Here is a 13,626-nt window from a genome sequence, read left to right on the forward strand (position 1 = left end):
TTTCCAAAGTTTTCTATTAGACCATTAAATTATTATTAGATTTATTATTAGATTTTTGAAAGAAAGGTAACTGAGATTTTTGAAAGTTAACTCAATAGCAATTCTATAATTTTTTCATACATAAATATAAAATATTCTACCAAATAAACATATCTTCCATCTAAATTAAATGTTAAGAGTTAAAGGGAGGAATACGGTATGAACTTTGGTCTTTGAAGATAAAGTTGAGTACTCTTGACTAATCACGTGATAGGAAATGATGAAGACTCTATACAGAAAAATCATTATGTAAACAGGGTTTCCTAATACCTTTTCTACTGAATTAAACTTTTTTGAAGTTTACTGACCTATTAATTGGATCTGTTCAATGGCCTAGCAAAGGCAATGGTAGACTGTCAGAGGCAATAGTCGTTTTCATTTGTCAGAAGCCTGGTAATTAAACTCATTAGCCTGCCAATCAACTGCACTGCTAGTGAAATTTGTAAAAGCGGAACAAAATAGCTTACCGTGCACATGGATGTCTTTGTGATTTTCAGGGTAAAATCTGATGAAAACTCCAAATCTGAGATAGATGTTGTATGGCAATCTATATGCTACCCATTAAAAAGGAGTGAAGAAAGAGCTTAGTAAAAATAGTCCAAAAGCCCAAAAAAAAAAAAAACAACAAAAACAACCCAGACAAACACTACTTCTTTTATGCACAAATGATTATTAGAAACCAATGTTTTGCAAACTTTAACTACATGCTAGTTTTTGGAATTATTTATAAGTTTAAGGAGTACTAGTACTATCATTTTGTTAATTTTTCCTTAAATTCATTTAACTTAGACTCCTTGTAAACAACAGTATTTATCAAATCATAGCTCTAATGTGCTAAAGTTTTCCTGACACACTAAAATAAATACTTTCAAACCAAAAATGTTTTCCTGTGTTTCACCTAACATTTTGCCTATCGTGTATGGTACACCCACCACAATTGCTATAAATTATGTGTGATAACAGTCAATACATTTATAGGAACTGCCCACTTGAAAACACAGGCTAATGAAAAGAAAGTTGTTTTAAAATTCATGTCTATAATTGTATTTGAAGATAGGTTTTGATAGATATGAGGAGAAACCACACAATTCAAACAAAACAGCAAAACTATGGAGATTCAACCCGGAGAAAAAAATAGCGAATTATCTTTATTTTCCCATTCTGCCTTTTTCAAATCCTTCTCTATTATACTTTGGAGAAGGGATGGAATCACCTTTCAACTACAGGAGTCTAATCAGAAATGTGCTGTAAAGACCATCATCAGCTGACCAGTCAGGAGAAGATCATAACCCAGTGAATGCAATTAATGTAACCACACACCTGAGGCACTATTGAAAACAATTTGAGAAAAAAATTTAACAGTACAATGTGTTTGTGGGAGGACTGGAGAATACAGAACAAACTATTTACTTAAATAAATGTAAATAAATGTTAAAAAAAGAAAGGAGTACCTACACTTTTTAACATCTTGTTTTCAGTTCTAAATTTTTCTATCTCAACTATTTATTGATAGTAGTTTTTGCATTAAGCAGAGATCACTAGAGAGAGAAATCAGCAACCTCCACCAACTCTCCTCTTTCTGCTCAACTTTAAGGCTTAGTTGGTCATAACTGTACACTCCTATCCTGAGCCAAAGAGCCCAAATAAACCCTTTACTATCAGTGTACCAGAGCACTGAACAGTCTTATAACCATCAAGCAAACTGTTTTTCTTAAAAGCTGAACGCACTTTTAATCAGCCTGCTCTTGTTAAGAAACTTCACGTTTATTACTCTATACTAACTTTTAATGCTGTATCCATTTAAGAAAACTAAATATGTACTAAATACTTTGTACAGAGAAGAAATATTGATGCTATATGAAAGTAACAGCATGATTAAAAAGAGAAGACAGCACTTTGGGAGGCCGAGGCAGGCAGATCACAAGGTCAGGAGATCGAGACCATCCTGGCCAACATGGTGAAACCCCGTCTCTACTAAAATACAAAAAATTAGCCAGGCATGGTGGTGCATGCCTATAGTCCTAACTACTCGGGAGGCTGAGGCAGGGGAACCGCTTGAACCCGGGAGGCAGAGAGACTGCAGTGAGCTGAGATGGCGCCACTGCACTCCAGCCTGGGTGCCAGCGAGACTCTGTCTTAAGAGACAAAAAAAAAAGACAATATCCTGAACCTAACACTGAACATATTGCTCTAGATTTGATTATCTAGTTGAAACAGACAAATTAAGGAGTTAAGCAGTATTATTTTTTGCTGCAAAGTTATTAGTGAACCCATGTAAATTCAACATAGAAAAATTCACAATAAAACCAGAGATTAACATGGCAAAAAATAAATTGACAAAATGCAAAAGTAATTAACTGAGAAATCTGAACCTAGTAGGGCTTTCGTTTCATGGGCAAATTCACTACATGTAATTCATCTGAAAACACTGGAAGAAATCTGAATGAGAGAAGTTAAACTGTGTGGAATATATGACACAAATGAATAATCTGGCTATAAATGAGAAGCTAAAATAAGGCTAGGAGGGGGTGATGAAGCAGAACTAATAATACAGCAGGACTTTTTACCTTGATTAAGCCAAAGTAAATATAAATTGTTAACTGGTTCAGAGTTAGATTTGAAGGACTGTAAAACTGAGTGTAAGGAGTTTTAATATATAGAGAAGTGATTCCAAAGAGATGATATAGTCAACTGGTAAACATGACCTCAATTTGTTTTAGACTGATTACAATGGGAAAAGTACTGTTTTGAAAGCCCACATATAAAATCAATGTATTATTTTCAAATGAACTAAGAAAAATAGCAATGCCATTATAAAAAATAAAGTTAGCAAAACACCTACCTTAATACCACAAGGTTCTGAAATAAGAGTCTTCGGATCTAAAACTTCCACAACAGCTTCTGGAATAACTGCTTTCTTCATGCAGGACATCTTGAAGCCATAGACATCATCCCAAAAAGCAATTCTATCAGCATGTTTATTCACATCACTCACTGCTACAAGGCTGATAGTGCAAATGTCAGGGTAGACTGTAACAAATAAAATGCCCGAAAATTAAGCATCTCCTTTTCTTATGGAATATATTTTTTTAAAGGCTAAATATAAATATCAAATCCATCAGTAAGGATTACTAGCAATGGGAGATTAATGAAGGTATAGATCAGGAAAAACAACCATGCTTCATCTTATAGCCTCTTTTAAAAACAGATACCCATTATTGGCCGGGCATGGTGGCTCACGCCTGTAATCCCAGCACTTTGGGAGGCCGAGGCGGGTGGATCATGAGGTCACGAGATTGAGACCATCCTGGCTAACACGGTGAAACCCTGTCTCTACTAAAAATACAAAAAAATTAGCTGGGTGTGGTGGCGGGTACCTCTAGTCCCAGCTATCTTGGGAGGCTGAGGCAGGAGAATGGCGTGAACCAGGGAGGCGGAGCTTGCAGTGAGCAGAGATCGCGCCACTGCACTCCAGTCTGGGAGACACAGCGAGACGCCATCTCAAAAGAAAAAAACAAAAAAAAAAACCCAGATAGCCATTATCATGATGATAAGATTAAAACAGGAATTCCAATGATAGGGTCTGAATTAAAATAGGATCATATAATTAAACAATCCTGAAATAAACATATTTATTGATATTAAAACTTAAAGTGTGCTAACTTAAAAGGTACTAGATCTTTACTTATTCCTATATTCCTCTAAAAACATGCAGAAAAGGACAAATCATTTAAAAAGATACGTAGCATGTAAGAAAATCATGAAATGGGGTTTTATCGTTATACAGAAGACCACTTCATATTACTGTCATTTAATAGAAAAATATTTATAAGCATAAAGTATGTGCCAGACATATGTGCCAGTCTAATTTACAGACTATGGACACATATCACTACCCTCAATAAACTTATATTTAGACAATTTTTGAGGAAGAAATGCACAGTTATTTGTGAGGTAATAAATACTAAGAGTGAGAGCATACAAGGTACTAAGGGAGCTCATGGCAAAACTAGCTAATTCAGACTTGGCTGGGGCAGGGGAGAAGGGATAATATATAAGATAAGAACTGAAGCCCAGTGAGTTGGGAGTGGGGAGGGAAAGCGTATTCTAGGCAAAGTGAGCAGCAGTGTGGATAAAGGGTCACAATAGATGGGATGGCCCATATACAATCTAATTTAGAGAGAAATAGACAAAAGGCTAGAAAGTTAAGTAGAGACCAAAGACTACATGCTGAGTAAACCAAATGAGTAAATTGGACTTTATTCTAAGAATGATGATAATCCAGTAAAAAATTTTTACATAGGGTAGCAACATGACTAGATTTTGATTTTAGATAAACCACCTAGAATGCAATGTGGAGAATAATGGGAGAGTCTAAGATGAAAACTGAGACAAATTAAGAGATCGTTAAAATAAACCAGGTGATCTGAACTAGGATATTGCTGTGGGAAGGGAAAGGATGAGACATATTCAAGGGATTATTTATGAAGTAGAACTCAGAGGACTTTGAGACTGACTGGCTGTGGGAGAAAAGGTCAAGGATGACAGCATTTAGCTTCAGTAACAGCACAGATTGTGACGGTATATATTATAATAGGACATAAATATGGGGAGATTCAAAAGGAACAGGAGCATTTAGTGCTTAAGAGACAGATAAAAATGTCTGAAATGTAGCCGAATACAAAGGTCTGAAATTCAAAAGAGGTTATCTAAGTTGAAGACATAAATTTGGAGACCATAGGCATATAAATGAAAGATAAGTAACAGGAGTTCACGAGACCTAGGGAGAGTGGATGATGAATACTAGAATTCAAGGAACTTGACCAAGAAGCTGGGGCCACAAAAGTAAGAGAACCAAGAAGGCATGAGTTAAGGAAAGAGTGATTGAAGGAGAAACTCTCCACTAATAACAAGTAAAGAAATAACAAAATTAACTTTGTCTTTCCCATATCTCAAATATCAACTTTTAGGGTACTCATGAATTAAAAATATAAATCACATGTTCCCATATCAGCAAACTGAAACAAGTGTAAATGTACCAAAGAAATGCAGCACAAACAAACAAACAAAAAATGAGTATTAACTAGCTTTCAGGTGTAAACAGTAGAAAAATTACCCCCTCCTTCCTCCAAACATTTATTTCCACAGCCTTAGCAATTTTATTATTCACTAATAGCAGCACTAAATTATTCTCCAAATAAAGCCCATGATAAGATCTACTGGCATCAAAGCACCTGCTTCCAAATCTAACTTGTGAGATACTCAGAAAAAACTACCTAGTAGTAAGTCACTGACAAGAAGTTTCTCAAGTCTTCCCTGATAGGCATGTGAGGGAGGTATGCCAGCTGCACCAGAACAGAGTCCATGGCCATGCAAACTCTCCCCTTCCTCCACAAACAGGTAAAGCCTCTGGATTGTGTTTAAATTCTTGACTTATAAAAATTCTTCAAAATAACTGATTTGTTATTGAAAATGTTAACTCAGTAAGAGGATCAGCCATAAGGAAGTATATTTAGTTTCCTGAACCAGATCCTTAAGATGAGAAACACTGAATAAAAAAATAAGAATTTGGAAGCAACGTTAGGTAGGTGGCTAACTTCCTGATATATCCTTTGTTGGACTGAATAATTATAGAAGCTTTCCCACATTATGCCCTGTCATTTCATCATTAAAGAGGAACATAGTAAGGGTATAGTCAGGTGGTCAGGAAACATTTTTTGTGAAGTTACCAGTTTAGGTTTTGTGGACAAAACTGAATTTTGTTGAAACTACTGCTTTCTGCTATTGTTGGTGTGAAAGAAGCCACAGACAATATGTAAACAAATAAGCATGGCTGTGTTTCAATAAAACTTTATCTACATAACAGGCAGCAGGCTAGATACAGATACCCTTGACATAAATGAGCAGAAATGGAGGGAGGTTATTATCAGGGCCACCATATGGTCCGAGTGCCATTCACACTATATACTTCATGGGAACTGAATATCCTCCGGAGTTGTGCAGTGCACAGACATTCAAGATACTTAACATAGTTCATACAGTTCTGCTATTTTAGAATATCTTTTAAAATCTTACTGAAGTTTTAAAATGCCATCAGTCTCTCTATCAGGGTCAGCAGACTGTGGCCCATAGTCAAATCCAGGCTGCTGCCAGTTTTTGTATTAATATATGAAGTTTAGCTGTAACACTACCACATTCATTTGTTTACATGTTGTCTATGGCCACACTGCGCTACAGTGGCAGAGTTGAATAGCTGGGACAGGGGCTATATGGCCTATAAAACTGAAAAATATTTACTATATGGCCTTTTACTGAAAAATTTTACTTATCTCTGGTTCTATATTAATATATTAGTGACAGCATAAAAATAAAGATAACTTTTTCATAAGAAAAAATCGTAACTTACTAAAAGTAATAAAACAATTTTGAATATGTTGGTAATTAGAAGAGAAACTAAAGAAGAACATGATTTTATTTTTGGGTGTTGTGTATTTTTCAAATTATTTGTCTTTCACAAACAGAAAAGCAGTTTTTATATTGCTAGAATTTGGAAATAAATTATTTTTAATCTTTCAGTTAGTAAGATCTATGAATATTCGTAAGGATATATAATCAGTGTTATAGGTCAATTTGGTTCTATATCCACCTCCTCACAGCTGGCTAAAATCTTGGACCACCTGCCAGAATCCTGACTAACCCTTTACCTTCGCATTCTGACACATTTGTCATTTGATTTTTGTCAGATAGAAGCTATAATTGAATAATTATTTCTTCTTGTAGGTGAAATTAACAAAGCGCTGATTGGACAAAAGCACCCTCTTAACAGACCATTTATAAATTCATGGCTTTGACATCTGTGTCCTTCTCGATTCACTGCCCAGAATTCATTTGTCACTAGAACGGCTCACATGGTGAATAGATAAAAATGGGAAATCCTTTATCCCTTAGAAATGCCTCATAAACTTTTGGACACTAAAGGATAAGATAGAGGTGCATAAAGAAACAATTTCTAGTAAACACTAGGAATTTTGTATCACTGTTTGTATAAATAACCACAGAGTAAAAAGATTTAAAACAAAGGAGATAATAAATAAGTCAAAATAAACCACTTTTTTCCACAATATATATGAACAATATGAAGATTTTAGTGAAATAACAATGGTAGCAAAAATGCTTGGTATGCGTAAAAGAAAATGTACTAGAAAGTCACCAAATGGGAATTAAATGAGTTTTAAAAATTAGTTTCTAGTTTATATAATAAAGGTATCTTTAAAAAGTAATATTTATTTGGAAATTGGACTCATTTCCCCATCATTAATGTACAAATAATGAGTAGACCCACTAAAGCTTAGCTAAGGCTAACATATAGCTGTAATATGCTTTGAAAAATTACACGCTGAAAAATAGAAAATGATACTACCGCTCTATTACTGAACAAACTCAAACTAATAAATGTGAAAAAAGCAGATCTGAAGATGAGGAAGTAGACAGTTATGAAAATACTAAAGGAATCCTTTAAGCACTATGAACCAACGCCAGTGGCTGATTATATTGAGATAATCTATGTTAACGTGTAGAAAATGTGAAGTGCTGAATAAAACGTAAGTGTTAATACCACAATGCTTAAATTCATTTCATTAACTTTTATAAAGTATAAACCTAATGCTAATCTCATGTGCACCAGTTGTAACTCAGACTGGGAATTAATATTTATTAAGCAACTACTTTGTGTCAAGCATCTCATTTAGACTTTTGAATAATTTTACAAAGTTGGATTATAATCTTCATTTTATAAATTAAAAAAACTTAAATTCAGAGAGTAACTTGGGCAGAGAGTAACCTGCCCAAATACCTGGTCTTCTTCAACTAACCAGATAACTAGTCAGCTGATATAGCAGAGATTCACCTTAAGGTCTAATTGTGAAATCCATACGCTTTCCATTACGCATGATGCCACATTTTAATGCTTTTCAAATGGAAGAAAAGGAAAGAGGAACCCCATGTTCCTAAGGTAAACGGTATTTGTTGGAAGAGAAGGAGAAAGGGGGTTGAAAAGAGTGGAGATAAATAAAATTTCAGGACAAAGTAAGGAAAATGGTAACATTTAAGCTTATTTTGCTCTGAGCAAAGGAATGAGATGACAAGGCAAAAACAGAACAAAAACACAAAAGGAAACCAAGCAAGCAAGGTGAAGAGATCAAGACCAGCCTGGCCACCATGTTGAAACCCCATCTCTACTAAAAATACAAAGAATTAGCTGGACATGGTGGCAGGCGCCTGTAATTCCGGCTTCTCGAGAGGCTGAGGCAGGAGAATTGCTTGAACCCAGGAGGCAAAGGTTGCAGTGAGCCAAGATCGTGACACTGCACTCTAGCCTGGGTGACAGAGACAGACTCCATTAAAAAAAAAAAAAATAAGACAACTTAAAAATGAAAAGATACATTATGCTCATGAACTAGACAACTCAATATTAAAATGTTGATCATTCCCAAATTGATATATTCATTCAATCCCTTCATAATTCTAGCAGTCTCTTTTTTTTAAGCAGAAATAGCCAGATTTTAACATTTATTTTAAACTCCCTCTTGCCACATGACCCAACTATCAAAGCAATTTTTAAAAAGATCAAAATGGGGAGACTGTCCTTACCTGACCAAGACTCAGTATAAAGTTACAGTAATTAAGACAGTATGGTACTGGTGAAAAGACAGCCTTAAAGATCAAATGAAAAGAACACAGAAATAGACTTACATGAATATGGTCAATTAATTTTCAAGATATGCCAAGCAATTCATGGGAAAGAATAGCATTTCAATTAAGGGTGCTAGAAAATATTAATATCTAACTTTACCTCACACTATACACAAAAATTAATTTGAAATAAATCATAGACATAAATGTAAACACTGAAACTCCAAGAAGGAAACACAGGAAAATTCTGTGTGACCTTGAGTAAAGCAAAGATTTCTTTTCTTTTTTTTTTTTTTTGAGACGGAGTCTTGCTCTGTCACCCAGGCTGGAGTGCAGTGGCCAGATCTCAGCTCACTGCAAGCCCCGCCTCCCGGGTTCACGCCATTCTCCTGCCTCAGCCTCCCGAGTAGCTGGGACTACAGGCGCCCGCCACCTCGCCTGGCTAGTTTTTTTGTAGTTTTTAGTAGAGACGGGGTTTCACCGGGTTAGCCAGGATGGTCTCGATCTACTGACCTCGTGATCCGCCCATCTCGGCCTCCCAAAGTGCTGGGATTACAGGCTTGAGCCACTGCGCCCGGCCTAAATTTCTTAAGATATTTTTCTTAGTATGACGGAGACTGAACACATGTTAAGAGTCATCTGTATTTCCTTTTTTGTGAGCCACCGTTCAATTATTTGTCCAATTTTCTATTGGGTTTGTAGTCTATTTATTTATATAATCTACTTATATGTGGGAGAGATTAGCTTTTTGTTGTGACAGAAATTGAAAAATTATTTTCAGTATGTAGTTGTTCTTGTGACTTTGCTTATAGCATATTCTGCCATTTAGAAATTTATATAGATGCAATTAGATTTACAATGTTTCTTTCAGGGTTTCTGAATTTAAGTTCTTATTTAGAAAGACTCCCTTCCCCCAAGTTTATAAACCTTATGTTTCCTTCTAGTATTTTTAGCATTTGACTTCTCTTGCATTTAATCTTTGATTTGAAATTCAGTGTACAATTTTATAGTGTGGATTAAACTTTTTTTTTTTTTACACAAGTGTCTCAATAGAATTTGCTACAGTAAATCATTTCTTCAATTACATGAGATGCCACATATAGTTAGGTCTATACCATTCTCTTCAACGCATCTCTCCATTCAAGAACCAATAATATATTGTTTTAATTATTAAGGCTTTATAATGTGTTTTAATATTTGGTAGCACTATTCTTTCTGCTACTCCCCATCCTGCACCCTTCTATTTCAGTCTTCCTTATCATTGTTTATTTTTCTATGTAAACTTAATTTTATCCTTTTTTTTTTTGTTTTGTACACAGGGTCTCTGTCATCTAGGCTGGAGTACAGTGGTACAATCATAGCTCACTGTAATCTTGAATTCCTGGGCTCAAACGATCCTCCCACCTCAGCCTCCCAAGTAGCTAGGACTACAGGTGCACGCCACCACACCTGGCTATCTATGAAAGAGGGCCCATGATTTTGCTCTTTAGCCCTACTCCCATTAAAATGATTGGTTATATAATATTTTGGCCTTGATTCCCCCTTGTCTGGTATCAATATCATGACAGCTGTTTCCATTTTGTTTGCATTTACCTGAATGTCTTTATTCTTTATATTTTAACTTCTCCGAATTATTTTGTTTTAGGTGTGGCTCTACAAAGTGCACAGAATTGGGCTTTCTTTGGCGAGCCAATCTGAAATTCTTTTTCTTTTAATGGGTAAATTTAGCCTATTTACACTTATTGATATAAGAAACAGTTTTATGTTCCTGATGCTACCATTTTGTTATTTTTTCTGTATCTATAAATTTTTTAAAGAAATAGTTCACTACATGGTCTTTTGATTTTTTTCCCAAAGTATTAATCCTTATATTTAGAAAGATCTTTGTATTTTTGTTGTAGTAGCTAACTTTTATAAGTATAACCTTAGTATAATATCTTTAGTTCTCTCTTGTCAACACTATTTACTAAACTCCTACCTTAAGCAATAATAAAATTAGTATATTTCCCTTATCATTTCCCTTCCCTTTTCTTTTTCTCACACCCTCTTGGGCCTTCTCTTTTCTTCACACCAATTTTTTTCTGTATGTTAAAGAGTTGCACTGATAATACTAATAACAAGTACAGAGGTGGGCATAGAGTTAGTACACGGTTTTAAAGAAAAGTATTTTTCAGAAAAATTAGGAATCAAATCATGTAATAATTCATTTGAACCGAAGAAGGTGGGAATTGCTACTTCAGCTGTTTTTAAAAGTCGCTTTTCTGAAGTATAATTTATATGCAGCAAAACTCACTCTTTTTGGTATATATTTACATGTGCTTTGATAAAGTCACACAGTTATGCAATCACCACCATGGTTAAGAGACATAGACAGGATCTGCCACCACCAACCTCATCACTCAATTTAATGTTAACTTTGTAGTGCTAAATGTACTTAATAATTCTACTACTTGATCTGTCAGCTTTAAATAATATTCCTTAAGTTTCTATTATTAAAGATAAAGCAATTAAAATGTGAACACTTCTACCTGCCGTCTGCATTCCCTTTCCAATTTTTGTGAGATGGAGTATTTGACACTGTTAGCATATAAAACATTTATATTCTCTGTTGCCATCCTAAAATATACATTTATTTTAGTCTTAATTGTAGTTGTAAAAACACCCATTGGCCATAAACAATATTTTCCCACTTTTCCTCCTCATTTCTTGTTGGCTGCATGTAAAACATTACAATTCCTGACACACAATTAGTGCTTAGTAAATATTAGCTAGAAATAGTAGAAATCATTGCTAGTAAACCTGCTTTCATGAACTTTACAAAATTACTTTTCTTAGAAGTAAGGGTAGTAAATATATAACTGTAATACAGTGGAACTGCTTGATTGATAATGGGGTAGATGAACATCCAAGTTATTGACTGTGTTTTATAAAGCCTTTACTGCTCACTATAATATGTATGGTGAGACATAAATTGAATTTAAACTCATGCAAAAATAAATTGTGGTCCCATCACATTTGTATGGGCCTTCAATATTCTCCCTCTCTCATAATGCATTCATTCTTTCTATAACCTTCATACTACTAATTACTTGGTAAATCTTTCCTTCAGAAAAACATAAAGGAAAACTTTGCTTTGCAATAAAACAATGAGCATTTAAATGACCGGTGATATTCATTAAAACGTACTCAAAAACACAAATAGACTAAACTATTGTGTGTTACTCTTTTCTGAATTTTCTTTCTTTCTCTTGATTCTGTTAACAAGTAACATTCAACAGCACTGCTTAAGGAGTTAAATGCTGACCTCTCTTAAATATACTTCTGTATTATCTTAACACTAATATTAGCTATATAAAAGTATAGAAAGAGCTAGATATATAAGCCTCCACTTTATCCTTCTGATGATAAGAAATAGCTCTGTCATTGTTCACATTGCTGTACGTTCTTAATGAATTTCAGTGAGAATTCAATTTAAATGTATTAAGTTGCTGTCAGTTCCTCAATAAGATCAAGTCAGGCAGGTCTGGAAACAGTTACTTGGATCTTCCCTAGAACATCAAGGCAATAATCACATTTTAAAAATACATTTTAGTAGGGAAACAAGGTTTAGTAAAAAGAACATGAATCTTGGGAGGCTGGCAGATGTGAGTTTAAAAAAAATCATGGTTTGGCCATTTAATATGTGTCATCCAGGACACTTTTAGGAGACTTTCTAAAATCTCAAAGGGCTATTGTGAGGATTATGTCTAGTAACGTAAATGAAGGTAGAGTATATTGTCTGGCAGCCACTAGATGGTCAACAAATGATGGATTATGTTGTTTTTAAGTCATTAAATGTTACAGTTTATGTATCCCTAATCTGAAACTCTGAAATCTGAAATGCTCCATGTTCTAAAACTTTTTGAGCACTGACATGAACCCAAAGGAAATGCTCATTGGAGCATTTCAGATTTCAGATTTTCAGATAAGGATGCTCAACCAGTAAGTATAATGCAAAGAACTGTACTCCAAAACCCCCCAAAACACAAAATCTGAAACACTGCAGGTCCCAACCATTTTAGATAAGGGATATTCAACCTGTAAGTACTCATTAAAAAAACAAAGCCGCTGCAATCATAGAAAGTTGCAGCCAATTGTTGCAGGGTAAAACATACCTAAAAATTCTAGTCAGGTTCATGACAGAGATTGGGAACATATCTTGAAATGGTTGCAGAAAATAAAGTGACAAAATGGGCACATTTTGAAAAAGAAAGGCAATCCATTTAAATGCTCTTATAAAAAGAACTCTCTTGTTCTGGAGAATTTTCTCTGTACTTATGTTTTAGCCTTACTTTTTTTTTTTTTTTTTTTTTTTTTTTTTTTTTAAGACAGAGTCTTGCTCTGTCACCCAGGCTGGAGTGCAGTGGCAGGATCTCCTCTCACTGCAACCTCTGCCTCCTGGGTTCAAGCAATTCTCCTGTCTCAGCCTCTCGAGTACCTGGGACTACAGGAACCCGCCACCACGCCCAGCTAATTTTTTGATTTTTTTTCTTTTTTTTTTTTTTTTTAGTAGAGATGGGGTTTCACCATATTGGTCAGGCTGGTCTTGAACTCCTGACCTCAGGTGATTCGCCTACCTCGGCCTCCCAGAGTGCTGGGATTACATGCGTGAGCCACTGCACTGGGCTGGTCTTACTGATTTTTCACTGTACCAGAACTGCCAAAGTAATTTCATAGAACATGGATGGTAGGAGGCATAACTATGGTCAAGTCCTTTGCATCACTAGTTTGAAATGCCTACCCCCCCTTTCGTGTGACAGTTTTACCAACTGTATTCTGACCATGGAAACCACTTGCTGATTCTGAAACTCTGAGAAAGGTAAGATGCAGGGAGGTAAGTGAAGGAGAAACATGCTG

General features: G+C 35.1%; 1 protein-coding gene across 3 annotated transcripts in view; it reads right to left on the minus strand.

Moving 5' to 3' along the window:
* PRMT3 (protein arginine methyltransferase 3) overlaps positions 1-13,626 on the minus strand; it is a 128,817-nt gene that overhangs the window by 44,352 nt on the left and 70,839 nt on the right. For all 3 annotated transcript variants that reach the window (XR_007719075.1, XM_050755397.1, XM_050755398.1), the window contains 2 exons: positions 2,882-3,069; positions 507-593 (listed from right to left, as the gene is read on the minus strand). Coding sequence is in view for 2 of the 3 variants with exons in the window: in XM_050755397.1 (XP_050611354.1) it covers positions 507-593; positions 2,882-3,069 (275 nt within the window). In the remaining variant the exon portion in view is untranslated. The remainder of the gene's footprint in view (positions 1-506; positions 594-2,881; positions 3,070-13,626) is intronic.

Source organism: Macaca thibetana, chromosome 14, assembly GCF_024542745.1.
Source record: "Macaca thibetana thibetana isolate TM-01 chromosome 14, ASM2454274v1, whole genome shotgun sequence".
Taxonomy (NCBI): domain Eukaryota; kingdom Metazoa; phylum Chordata; class Mammalia; order Primates; family Cercopithecidae; genus Macaca; species Macaca thibetana.